The 14525-nt window shown below is 39.1% G+C and overlaps 1 protein-coding gene across 1 annotated transcript in view; it reads left to right on the forward strand.

Annotated features, from left to right (window-relative positions):
* RASGRF1 (Ras protein specific guanine nucleotide releasing factor 1) overlaps positions 1 to 14525 on the forward strand; it is a 215860-nt gene that overhangs the window by 174098 nt on the left and 27237 nt on the right. The window contains exons 16-20 of the mRNA XM_001368395.4: positions 1080 to 1205; positions 3800 to 3970; positions 10569 to 10675; positions 11309 to 11421; positions 14082 to 14142. Coding sequence (XP_001368432.2) covers positions 1080 to 1205; positions 3800 to 3970; positions 10569 to 10675; positions 11309 to 11421; positions 14082 to 14142 — 578 coding nt within the window. The remainder of the gene's footprint in view (positions 1 to 1079; positions 1206 to 3799; positions 3971 to 10568; positions 10676 to 11308; positions 11422 to 14081; positions 14143 to 14525) is intronic.

The raw sequence follows: 14525 nt of genomic DNA on the forward strand, positions 1-14525 counted from the left end.
TAATTTCAGCTACATTATCTTCAGGGTACCAACATCTTCTTATAATACTGTGTAGTTCCATACCTCTTCTAACATATCTTATTTCACTAGATCAGGGATTCCAAACTTTCTTGGCTCTTGGCATCTTAGATTTGTTGTTGTTGTTCAGTCACTTCAGTTGTGTCCAACTCTTCATGACCCCATTTGAAGTTTTCTTGGCAAAGATACTGGAGTGGTTTGTCATTTCCTTACCCAGCTCATTTTTGAATAGATGAATAACTGAAGCAAAGTTGGTTAAGTGGCTTGCTTAGGGTCACACAGTTAGTAAGGGTTTGAGGCCAGATTTGAGCTCAGGAAGATGAGTCTTCCCAACTCCAGGTGCCACTTAGCTGCCCACCCTAGACTTAGAATCTCAGTAATTTTTTCAGTGGGCCCCTAGTCCAAATGCAACACCTAACAGTTCTATTCATTAAATAGCTAGGTTGGAAATGTTTTAATATTGTTTAACACCCCTGTGAGTTCTCTAGGCTGGGAATGGTTTGGGAACTCAAGCACTATACCCTTCTTAATTCTATTTCGAGATTCCCAAATCCTGAATAGCATCCAAAAGCAAAGCTCAAGACCGCTGCTTGGGCAGAGAGCAGACAAAGCAGCAGAAAAGCTCACCCAGCCCCCTATCTGGTACCCTTGTACTTTAATTATTCTTGATAACGAGGTATCAATGACCTTTCAGCACCCTCTGTTTCCAGTAACCCTTATATTCCACATCCTGGTTCAAAACCCTAGACAGTCACCCCACAATAGTTAGCTTTCTGGTACTATGGTAAATAAGCCCCAATATAGAGAGACGTGGTAGGTTTTTCTAAAAGTCAGTGACCAAAATAACTATCTTCATAAATTATGCCTTTTAATTGTTCTGACACAATGTACAGCATCACTAAAAGGAAGCCCAGGATTTCAGCTGATAGAAAACAGGATCATAATCTCTTTGAATGATTATATAGAAAATTTAAATTGTTCAACTTTCCCAAGAAAAATGAAATGAATTTGCATTTCTGAATGGAAGAGGGAAATGAAACCATTTCTTTGTTTTCTCCTAGGTTCAGAAGTCTCAGTAAGAGAAGAGTCCGATAATGATCAAAACCAGAGTGATGATGCAGACACAGAGACTTCGCCCACTAAGTCCCCAACTACCCCAAAATCAATCAAAAACAAGAATGCTTCAGGTATTGATTATTACAAGTCAGCAACATGAATACAAAAAATGGTTCCATTAAATTAACGAATGGTGAGATTTTATTAGCAATAGCATTAGGGCTATTTTATTCATTGTTTACCTATAAATAAGGGGGTTGGCCTGATTGGAACCCTCAGCTGTAAATCTCTAATCCTATGGTCACTGATGTCTTAAGAATGAATTCATAAAGGCAGCTGCTATCCCATGGTGCCACTGTGGGACATAATATTTGGTCAGTTTATTATAATATCTTGGGGGGTTATATTATAAATATAAAATCATAGATTCAATCCATCCCAGGCATGTGAATAATTTTGCCCAATGTTACAGAGATCAGCAATGATGTTAACCAGTGTCACAGACAAAAAGAACTGTGAGCTGGGTAGATCAGTGGATTGAGAGCCAGGCCTAGAGCTGGGAGATCCTAGGTTCAAATCTGGCCTCAGACACTTCCCAGATGTGTGACCCTGGGCAAGCCACTTAACGCCCATTGTGTAGCCCTTACACTCTTCTGCCTTAGAACCAAAACACAGTATTGATTCCAAGATGAAAGGTAAGGGTTCAAAAAAAAAAAAGAATTTTGAAAAGTCCTCTAGTTCATTTTTTCAAAAAAAAAAATCACACTGCTTCTTGAGTCACAAAGATGCCCAGAGGAAATTGCACCTGACTGTGTTACTTGATCCCTCACACTATGTTCCTGTCACTTTCCAGGGGTCTCACAGTAAAGGTGCCCCAGACCCCAGTCTATATCCTAAAGGTCAATGTCATCATGCCACATAAACTTTTATTTTTAAACCCTTACCTTCCGTCTGGGAGTCAATACTGTGTATTGGCTCCAAGGCAGAAGAGTGGTGAGGGCTAGGCCATGGGGGTCAAGTGACTTGCCCAGGGTCACAGCCACATAAACTTTTGAAAAAGTATAAGTAAACAGAGTCATTAAGCTTAGAAGGGTCAAGTTAGGAGATAAGTAAAACCTGTTTCAGGTTGCAACATGAATTTCTAAGATAGAAAATCATTCTCTAGAGGAAAAAAAAAGATAGACTGTATAAAATAGAACTTCATAAATAAACCATGGAAAATTCATGTCAAAGTTGCTGGTATTTTGGACAGAAAAAGTAAATTGATTTACAGAGCCTAGAGGCTCTTGTTTTTTAAGTATAACCAGGAAGGGGTTCCATTTTTAAATATCACAGGGTTAGCTAGAGGTTCCCAAAGGAAGATCCCAGATTTAGAGCTGGAAGGGCCTTAATGATCTGATCTAGTCCAACCCCTTCATTTTATATAGAAAGAAGTTGAGGCCCAAACTTGAATAATTTCACATAACCAGCAAGTGACAAAAATAGGACTCAAAGCCCTGTCTTCTGACTTTAAAACCTGACTTCTTTTCACTATACTGTCCTGGAAAAAAATCACATTATCATACAATGTTTATGATGAACTGATTCTGTGTTTATGCTGGCTGGCTGGCTCAGATCCTCCCATCCCTCTGCTTCCACTACCATTGCGCTCCCAGATGCACTCATATGCTTAGAGATGGATCACTCAACAGAAAATATTGAGCAGCAATAATATATCCCCTCCTGCCTTCAAGTAAGGCTTTATCAGCCCTATCCCAGGAATATGTTAAACCTTTAAAAAAGGGGGGGGGGGACCAAGTAAGTGATTTAAAAGACATCTTCATAGGAGCCAGCTGGATGGCTCAGTGGATTGAGAGCCAGGCCTTAGAGACAGGAGGTCCTGGGTTCAAATTTGACCTTGGATACTTCCTAGCTGTTTGACCCTGGGCAAGTCACTTGACCCCCATTGCCTAGCCCTTACCACTCTTCTGCCATAGAACCAATACATAGTATCAATTCTAAGATGGAAGGTAGGGTTTTTTTTTTAAAAAAAAAGACATCTTCATAAACATGCCTTCCTATTGCATTAGAATAACAGCCAGCTATTTTATATACCCTTACCTTTTGTCTTGGCATCGATTCTAAGTATTGGTTCCAAGATAAAAGAGTGGTAATGATGAGGCAATTGGGGTTAAGTGACTTGCTCAGGGTCACCCAGCTGGGAGGTATCCGAGACCAGATTTGAACCTAGGACCTCCAATCTCCAGTCCTGGTGCTCTATCCACTGAGCAAACGGACTGCCACAAGTGAGTTATTTTTCACTTCTCCTAATGCAAAAGCAAAGGGGAATAAATTTATTTTATCATATTACCTGAATTCATACCTTAAAAATTACCAGCCAAAGACCGTATTATTCTCCATAAAGGCTATATTAGGAGGACTAATGATTCCTTTCCTGATTATAAATCTTTACGCTTAAAGATTACCAGAATGTCTTTGAAATTCTATCCTACTGGATTGGCTTTTGAAGCTGTTCCCTCCTGACCTGCCTAAATGCTGAAGGAAACGGGGGCTCCTTTTGGCCCTTTTCATTAGAATGACCCAGATCACAGAAGGTGAAAGCTGTCAGGAACCTTAAAGATCATATTATTCAACCCACTTGTTTTATTTTACAATTGTGGAAACTGGTCCAAAGAGTTGAAGATGAAATAAACTTCTGGTTTACTTTGTTCTTTCTCACCACCAGAATTTTCTCTCTTCTCTTATAACAATGGAGTTGTTATGACTTCGTGTCGAGAACTGGACAATAACCGGAGTGCCCTCTCGGCTGCCTCGGCTTTTGCCATAGCCACTGCGGGCGCCAATGAGGGCACACCAAACAAGGAGAAGTACCGAAGGATGTCATTAGCAAGTGCAGGTATGTGGGATCATTTGGGGGGATTCTCTGAGAAAACAATCTCTCCAGGATCTACTGGCCAAAGACGCCCAAACCATTGGATGACCCTTGTTTGGTCCCTCTTTAACGTTGTCTCCAAGTCTCCAAAGGCTGTCAGTTTAAGAGAGTCTCTAAGAAGGGAAGGAGTGGTCAAAAGGTGGCCAAGAGGGAAAAGTGCATTTGGAAGCATTATCTTAAGGACAGTAAACCTTAAAGGTACTAAAGTACTAAGTACCTGACGAGTACTCAAAGAGCAGCCTAAGATTTTTTTCCTTGTAGGGCCACCCTCTTTGACAAAAATTAGCTGAGCAAGACACGGTAAGCTCCCTTCCACCATAGGCAGAAACAATATTCAGGTCTCTGGATGGTTCGCCCAATGCATGGTCCTTAAAAATTGAAAAGCCATAGTTGTTTGTTTTTGGGTTTTTGTTTGTTTTTGTCACTTGGCAGTTTTCTTTTTTAAAAAATGGAGGGGGACTCCTTCATGTCATTGTCATGTATCACCCTAGCACAAAAGTTTGCACATAGAATAGGTACCTAATAAATATCTGCTGAATTAACTAGAAACTCGCTTTCTGAAAGGGCTGGCATTATAAGGAAGCTTTTCATTGAAGGGCCCAGCTTAAATTCAAGACTGTTTTAACTCTGCCCACAACCCAAGCCACTGTGCGGGTGACAGACATGTCTAGGAGAAGCAGTCTGAACTTCCAGGCTCAAACCGCAGCATAACAGTTGTGCATGGTTGGGTTAAAGTTGGGAGCCATCTCTCCTACTTATTTCAGTATTGCGAAGATCACCGGTTTCATCAGGATAATTACTGTCTCCACTAACATATATTATGGATTGCAATTCTTCCACACCTTTTAATAAGCAGTCTTCGTGAGTGACTATGGCTAGAAAAAAAATGACCCTATGATAGGGAAGTGTATGGGGTGTTGTGATAAAGAATGAATGCTTTGCAACAAACTGAGTGGTGCATAAGTCAGAGTGAGTGATTGACAGGAGCATGTGACTAAGAGTCACATGGGAGCCTAAGGCTGGAGATCTGGGATAAGATTCTATGCCCCAATAGGACAGACCTCTCTCCTGAAGGACCTTGTTTGGAGGCTTGGAAAAAAAACAGGTTTCTGCTTCCTCCTGAGACCAGCTAAAGAGGAAGAAAGCTTTGGAATCTGGCTGCTGGCATCAGTAAAGAAGATTGAAGACAGACTTCATCTCTGGACCTGTTTGGATACAAATCAACTAAAGATCCTGGCCCATTTGACTGGACTCCTTGTGTGAGATTTGGCTATTGGGAAATTTACTTCTTAGCTTAATAAGATAGTTTTAGATAGTTTATAGACATTAGATTGTAAGATAACTTGTAGACTTTCTCCTTAGCCCTGTTCCTTCCTCCCCTTCCCAACCAATAAATCTGAATTATTTATATGTTTCCCTTTTGTTCATTCCTCACCAAATTCCTATCCTAACAGTGTTCAGGACAGACTAGTGCTTCTGGCATGAGGGTTTGCCAAGCCCTTGCCAGGGCTACTTCTCTCCTTTGGTGTCCACCTGACATCCGGCTCTTCCCTGTGGCTCCAAGAAGTTATAGTATGCTCAGCAGTCACATTCCCATAAAACCATCTCAGCAGCTGAGATGAACCAGGTTGAGAGTAACCAACCGACTTCAAACTCGTCAGTGAGTTAGGTGGGTATCTAGCCCAGGTCTATGAAGATTTCCCCTAGCAGAAGGGACAGATGAAAACAATTTGTCCCAACAGCTATGAAGACAACAGAAGCAGACTCTATGGAGGGCTTAGAGCTTGGTTAGACATCGAAGAAGCCAAGGTCATCCACTGCATCCCAAGCCATCACCAGTTGTCTTAACTTTTGTCTTGCCGTTGGACTGTGATGACTCTGGAGGAGAGAGGGAAGGTGACCACTTCATGCAACTCTGACTCGATTAAATCCATTTTAGAAAGGAGCCAAAAGACACCCGCAGTGATATCATTTTGGTCCTCTTCAAGTATGAAGGACAACAGCCAACCATAGTGGCCCTCTCCAGACTTAAGTTTCCTGATTCCAATAACAGATATCACAGATCTGAACACAACGCTTTGATAGCTAACTTCAGAGCATGCCCTCTACTGGCATGGCCTTGGAGAACCTGAGGGCATCTCTTAAAGTGAGTGGAGATGAATTTCCATAGTATATAGTCAGGCACCTGATTAGTATTTTAATAGGAAAAAACACCAATGCAACTAATTAAAATTGATTTTAAAAAACAATGTTATCAATTCTCTTCATCTACACCATGCCATTAGCTGTCTGAATGATCAATGAACTGACCAATTGTTTGTTTGTGGGAATCAGTTTGCGTTAGGAGTATTTGGGGAGGGGAGAGAGAAGAAGAGCAGGAGCAAGAGGAGAACTGATATTGTGTAGAAACAGCCCAAGTGGTTTCCATGGAGAAAATCTTCACACTACGTTTAAACATGAAGAAGATGGAAGAAAGGAGAACCTAAGAATTCAGGAGAAAAAAAAAGTGTACCAGAGAGAAAAAGTGAAAGCACTCTCAGCTTTTAAGTTTCCCAGAGTGGACTTGCTTTTCCCCTATTTCCTTGCCTCATCTGTTTCCCTCTCCAGGACATTTCATCTCTTCTTTCCGCCTCAGTTGCATGATGGAATTTGAAGCCCACAGGTAGAACCCTGTTAATAGAGCTAGGGGAAAAGAGAAGAATATGTAGTTTGTGGTCCAGGAAGTGGCTGGGCATATAGCAAGAACAAGGGATAACAAATGATGGAAACTCAGGCAAATTTTGCACTGGTATCTACAAACTATTAAAATACCCAAAGCATTATAAATGCATTAGGGAAAATCTGGAAGATTTGGATAAGAATCACACAGGATCTCTATGCATTAGTCTATAGATCTTTTCTCACTTCAGATTGCAACTAGAAAATATTAGAAAACATTGCAACTGAATCACTACACTGAAGGTATGGGAGGATGTTATTTATGGATCTTTCTAAAGATGCTTTTGGTTCCCCCATTACCTCCACCCTCTGCTATATTTAATTCTTTAATCTCATTAGTGGAAGTACAGATAGGATTTACAGTCAAGTCTTCTACCTCCAATCCAGTGTTCTTTCCACAATATCATGCTGCTCCTTACTTTTCCAATAGGAATTATTAAGTCAGTCTGGTTTGGGTGGTTATGGATCTCACTGAGAGAGACTTGTAGTATTTCAGGACTTGAGCCAGTCAGGACAATGTCTCCCACAAACAGAAACATCAAGAAAATTCATCATTTATAGGATATAGGGAATAACTATTTCATTTGAAAAATGAATTAAATATCTCCCATAACTGTAGGGGACATCTTTGGAGAGTATATTTATTCTCCATATTTTATGTTACTTAATATTGCTAGAGGACTGTGGAATCGAATTATCTGTAGTTTTATCTATCAAAGAATTTGGCATGATCTTAATGGGAGACACTTTGTGGGAGATAATTCACTAATGTTGCATTTTGTTTTGCAAGTGGTGCTCTGTTTTTGTTTAGTTTTAGTCATCAAAAAACAATAAACAGCATCATTTTGTATTCTCCACATCTCTCAGTAAATTGTGACTGTGAAAAGAAACTCTGCTATCATCTGGGAAAAATCATCTAGGAAAGTCTACCTATTCCTGTCTCCTAGTTACATCAAGGAAACCTTTGATATGTGCATAGACTACTCTCACAAATATTTTTGGAGATAAGGAAATAGGATATGACTCAATATTTTCTGATGTCTTCTTGGTCACATTTTTTAGTTCTAATAGTACCTAAGATGTTTCCACTTTTTTCTGTTCTTCCAACGTGCCTTGTATGTAGAAAGTGCCATATAACTATTTGTTGAAATTTTGAATTTTGTAATATCTTTTAGACATCTTCAAAATTGATCCATAAGTATCACCTTCAGATTGTGCTTCATCTTGTATATTTAACTGGTTCATCCATTTTTCCCCACTTCGTTTTCTTGAATTCTATTTCTGATTAATAGTTATAGTATGCTGGTTATAATAGTGATAAAAGCCACAAACTGGCCATCCTCATTGATTAAACTAGATCACTGTAGCAATGCTGGCATATTTCCTTCATTTCACCTCTATTTGTTGTACTTCCAATGTTATCTATAATTGCTCTGAAGATGATCTAGTTTAGTTGGATCACATGTAAATTTCTCCAAATCATTTTCACTTCCTCTGAGCTGAATTTGCACTTTAAATCAGTATTGCCCTTGCTTCCATGTCTCTCTCCTTGACAAGAAGATCTAGAATTTGCTGAGTGAGGTTCTTCCAGACTCTTTAGATCTCCTCCCATTAACTGTGGCAATTGTATTGTATTGTAAATTCTAAGAAATAGCGATTATCAGAGTAAATTTTTTTAAACCATTGCCTTCCGTCTTAGAATCAATACCATGTAGGGATAGGCAATGGGGGTGAAGTGACTTGTCCAGGGTTACCCAGTTAGGAAGTATATGAGGCCAAATTTGAACCTAGGACCTCCCATCTCTAGGCCTGGCTCTCAATCCACTGAGCCATCCAGCTACCCCCACAGAATACATTCTTTATTTTTATTCATTTCCTATTTTTCAGAGTTAGCCTCTTATTTAAATAGTTTAGGTTGGTTGGGGGCATCTGGGTGGCTCAATGGATTGAGAGCCAGACCTAGAGAGACGGGAGGTCCTGGGTTCAAATCTAGCCTCAGACACTTCCTAGCTGTGTGACCCTGGGCAAGTCACTTGACCCCCATTGCCTAGCCCTTACCACTTTTCTGCCTTGGAACCAATACATAGTATTGATTACAAGACAGAAGGTAAGGGTTTAAAAAAAAATATGTATATATATATATATATATACATATATATATATATATATATATATATAGTTTTGGTTGGATTTGTCATATTGGAATGTAGTATTGTGTCATCTTTAGCCTTTTTTTCTAATTCTACATTAATTTTTGCCTTTATTTTGACAAATTGATGATTTGATTGCAAAGACAGCTGATTCTGAAGTGCTCCCAAGTCAGTTGTTTATTATTGTAACTATTGTGACATAATTTATTTTATTTTCCTTTGTGATTTTGTTCAGGGATCACCATATCCAGTACCTTCTAGCTCTCTTATTGAAGAGAGTGTTCATGGCATATATTTATACAGATTCTCAATTATCTATCATCTTTTGGGCTTTCTTATCTTAATATTGACCCATAGTTTTTGTCATTTCTTCCTGTATCTGCCTCTAGATAAGCATTGCCTTGATTTAAGAGGATTTTATCAGTTTCTTTGTAGATTTTCTCTACTTCATTCTCTGTGGCAGTTGCTGGCACATAAGTTGCAATTATCTTCCTGGGTCCCTTTGCCTTCATGAGTGCAGGGTGAAAGAAAGGAACAGATGCTCCATGATATAATATTTCTTATTACCCTTGAATGCACAAAATGAAACCAATTCTATCAACCCTTTTATTCCTCTCTCTAAGAAGAAGCTGCGAGCTATCCTCCCATTGAAAGGCAATTTCTTCGTGTCTTCTAGTTGCATTTATAAGAAAAATTTAACTTAGTATATTTAGTCTTAAATCATATCAATGGTCATTGGACTACGTTCTCACATTTAGAGTTAAATAAATGTTCATAAATGACCTAAAAACCGTGATACTTAGCACCTTCAGCCTGGTTTTCTGCATAAATGAAGAGGTTCTATGAAGTATTAAGAACCATTTTATATTTTTATGTTTCATTTTGTCATGGCCAGACAATTCAACACCTGTTCCCAACCTACGGGTAATGAACCCTTCTATATATACTTAGCCACAATCGGTCCTATGGGGACATTATTGTCCGATACTATATCATCAGGCCTATTATACTCAAAGCTTTTCTAGCTTGATAAGACCTACCAGAGCTTGCATTCCATTGGCAAACACTTTGAGAAACGAGGGTCATCTTCACACCCTAAAGAGGTACTAGAGAAGTACTTTGTTGAGAGACTAGTAAACCCAAGGGAAAACCTTTTACCCTAACACAAAAACCTGAATCTGTATGAAATGATTGTCCACTGGAAATACCAGAGTATGTCGGCTTCTCTAACTGCTCAGAGCTTTCAAAGTTCCTATTTGATGTAAAAATCATAGGAAGTTAGAAGAGATGGTAGGAACAGATTGAGAGAGTCATCTAAATCTCAGCACTAGAAATCTAGAATTAGGGGGCAGCTGGGTAGCTCAGTGGATTGAAAGCCAAGCCTAGAGATGGGAGGTCCTAGGTTCAAATCTGGCCTCAGACACTTCCCAGCTGTGTGACCCTGGGCAAGTCACTTAACCCCTATTGCCTAGCCCTTACCACTCTTCTGCCTTGGAACCAATACAGAGTATTGATTCCAGATGGAAAGTAAAGGTTTAAAACAAAAAAAAAAGAAATCTGGAGTTAGATTCAAGAGATGTGGACTAAGTTGTTTTTCCTAGACTGCATTGTTGCTACCTCAAACTCCAACATTGTCCACCACAATGTTCCTTAAATAATTTTTTTCTGCACTCTATTGGTCACCATCATCTTAGGTTTTCCCCCTGACCAAAGAAATGGGGACAAAGAATTTGTGATAAGGAGAGCTGCAACCAACCGAGTATTGAATGTCCTTCGACATTGGGTCTCAAAGCATTCACAGGTAAGCTTTTTTCTTCCATTAAACCAATATGCACTATTAGTGATGTGTTTAGGTCAGGTTACAGCAGGAAAAAATTAAGAATCATCCTTAAGAAATCAGACACCATCTGAACTATTTGTCAACAGATCAACATCAAACACTCTGCCACCATCAGTCTGAAAGAAAGGGTGATGAGAATTTGATGTCTTCATTTTTGCTTATGAAAAAGGAATATAATTAATAAAAATAAGCAATCACAATTGTAGAAAATAGCAAGGCCAGGCTATGTCTCTGCCACCCCCACTAAAACAGTGATTGGTAAAAGAGAGATTTCTCTTTGTCAAAGCCCCAGGGGGTAGAGCTAGAAGGCAAGTATTATACAACATAATAATTATTTGGTATTTATGGAACACCTTTCACCCAAAGATCTATAAGCAACTAATAAATTAATTTAGATTGTGTTACATGGATTAGGAAGATGATAGCTATGTGTTATCCACCATTGATCCAGAGGCATCAGAAATGAATCAAAAGAGAGACCAAGAGTCTGCCTCCGTTGTCCTGGGCTAAAGCAACTCTATGTCATTCCCATCTTTCTGGCTCCTATTTTGAAAATAGTTTTTTTTTTAATTTCACTCTAAATATTCTTGGCAGGATTTTGAAACCAACGATGAACTAAAATTTAAAGTTATTAGTTTTCTGGAAGAAGTCATTCATGACCCTGAACTTTTGACCCAAGAAAGAAAAGCAGCTGCCAATATCATAAGGTAAGACTTTACAATCCCAATCTATCCAGGCTCTGGCTACTTTTGTGTTCTGGACTCCTCTATTAGGTGAAACAGGTGAAGAAGCCTTTTCTGGAAGTGAGAAAGTTTTTTTGGTTGTTATACATGTTGCTGCTGGCCTGGAGATGGGTCTACATTGGATTGCAGTTGGGGGGAGGGACTTTTGAGAATTTGAGCTTCACCTGGGTGAGTAGCCATCCATTAACTTCATATCTATATGAGAGAAGACACATTGTATACCTGACTTCAGAAGATTATCATACTCCTTTATTTCTTCCTTTTTATCAGTTGTCTCCCATAATCACAGAATCTCAGGGTTAGAAAGGACCCCCCAGAGGCTATCTTTTCCAACCCAAACTAGACAAGAATTCCTTCTTTTAAATCCCCAACAAGCAGTCTTCAGACCTCTGGTCAACTTCCTACAGCCTATTCTACTTTTGGACAGCTCCAACTTTTTCTTTCAATTAAGGGATATTTTCTCTAGAACTAAATATTTTTTCAAATGAAATTGTTTAACCCAATAGTAAGGTGGTCTTCTGGACAAATTTAGTCCAATTCCATCATTGGCCAGGTGTCTTTCCTTTATAAACAAGTAAGGGAAACAATGTTGAATTACCTAAACTGTCAATACAATAAAAGAAAATCAATTGAAAAAAGACCTTTCTGGGGCCAACTGGTCAGAGTAGACCTTCAAGAGATAAGAGTAAAGTCATAATTCACCATGTTAATGGGGTGCTCATTTTCTCTTCCTAAAGTTGTGATAGAAATATTAACTTTTCCTTTCTCCTGTATTCAACCTTGATTCAGCTCCATGTAGAAGCAAATCATGGAACCCTTCTCCCATGTACAAACATCATCTACATCATTCCAATCCAGAGTTCTTAACCTACCAAAGAAACAATTTTAGCTCAAATTTTCAACAAAGAAAGAGCTCCATTTCCTCATTTTCATTAGTTTAGAAGGAATAAATGTTGAGAGAGAAAGAGGGAAGGGAAAGAAGGAAGGAAGAAAGGAAGGAAGGAAGGAAGGAAGGAAGGAAGGAAGGAAGGAAGGAAGGAAGGAAGGAAGGAAGGAAGGAAGGAAGGAAGGAAGGAAGGAAGGAAGGATAGAGGAAGGAAGGCAGAAACAAAGACTCCTTTACAACTACTATTTTCCCTCCCTTCACTTCTACATATCTTAAACAAATGCTCTCTATCAATAGCTCACCATTCATTCTCTTGTCTCTGGCACTGCCCCCAACTGTAACTATTCTTCCCAAAGTCATTAACAATCTTCCAACTCCAATAGTCATTTTTCAGTCCTTATTTTCCATGACTTCTCCTCAGAATTTTATAGTAGTAAATGCTTCCTTCTTAAAGCTTTAAAATAGCTTGGCTTTCATTACACCAAACCATTCTGGTTCTCCTCCTACCCCTTTGATTCATTTTATCTGTCCTGCTGGTTCCTCTTCCTCCACTTTATCTCTGACTGAGTTGCTTTCTGTTCTCAACTACCTATTTCACAATATCATTGTGACTTACTTTGACCAGTAAGTTCAGTTCAGTTATCTCAGTCATGCCCAACTCTGTGACCCCGTTTAGCATTTTCTTGATAAAGATACTGGAGTGAATTGCCATTTCCTTCTCCAGCACACTTTTACAGGTGAGGAAACTAAGGCAAACAGGTGAAGTGACTTGCCCCATAGTCAGACATAGCTGGTAAGTGTCTGAGACTGGATTTGAATTCATGAAGATATTCAGTTTCCTCATTTGTAAAGCAGGGATAATGATAGCATCTTCTTCCCAGGGTGTTTTGAGGACCAAATAAAATAATATTTGTAGAGTGCTTAGCATAGTGCCTGGCATATAGCAGGCACTTAAATGCCTGTCCCCTTCCCTCTTCCTTTTTAATTCTCTCTTGTTACCTTTTAGGTGCTTCTCTTCCTCTTCATTTCATTGTCACTGTTCTAGTCCAAAATTTTCATCATCTTATGCCTGAATTACTATGCCATCTCCTAGCCATTTTCCTTGCCCTTCAGACTCCCTTCCCTCCTCTAATGCATGTATTTTGCACATTGCTACCTGCCTAAAACACCATTTTAATCATATTACTACTCTGCTCATAAGCTCACACTGACTCCCTTTCACCTCATGCATGAAGTTCCAGATCTTCCGTCTAACTTTCAAGTCTCTCCCAAATTTGATATCATCATTACCCGCCCTCTTCTACACATACAAGCCAGTTCCCTATTTGCCTTTAACAGCGTTTTCCCCTCCACCTGAAATATTCTCCCAATTCTTCTCTGCCTGTCCCAGTCCTAACAACGCTCCAAAATTTCTCTCTTCCATGAAAATTCCAGCAATTTTCCCAGCAACATTTCCTTTTTCTAATTCTTTTGCGCCATCTTTACAGTACAACTGGTGCTTTATCAAAGGCTATATTACTATACTGATTATTACTTGTTTTTGTTTGCTCTGTTTATGTAAATTACAAACTCTGGGAAGAAGCCATATTTTAGGCTTATTTTGTACCCAGAACAATGTTAAAAGTCCTCCTTAGATGCTAAATAAAAATTTGTTGTTTTATTGATTAATTAGAAGCAAGTATCTTTTCTGATAGTACCACATAATCATCTGGTTTAATTTTGCCTTTTCACACACTAGGACTTTGACGCAGGAAGATCCAGGAGACAACCAGATCACACTGGAGGAGATCGTACAAATGGTAAATCCTGTTTTCATAACAAATTAATACTGCTCTGCATTTTCTTTCAGCATCCTTTGCTTTCTTCATTTGCCTACTCCAACTTCCCCGAAATAATTCTGGAGTTAGACCTCGGTGTTACAAACATAGCCAGGGCTAGGCATGATTACAAAATAGGTAAATTTATCCTCCATAGCCCTACCACCATCACCTCCCCTTTCTCCCCTTTTAAGCAACCCTTTCCTACTGGAAAGACTAGTAATCTCATGTTGTTCTAGTCTTGTCTGTCAGGAAGAAAGGCAATCAGATAGATCTTGTAATCACTCCTAAGAACTAGACTATAGGGAGAGAATAATGAATCACCCAAAGGAATTAATTACTAATGGTAGAATTTTAGGTCCTAC

Source organism: Monodelphis domestica, chromosome 1, assembly GCF_027887165.1.
Source record: "Monodelphis domestica isolate mMonDom1 chromosome 1, mMonDom1.pri, whole genome shotgun sequence".
NCBI lineage: Eukaryota > Metazoa > Chordata > Mammalia > Didelphimorphia > Didelphidae > Monodelphis > Monodelphis domestica.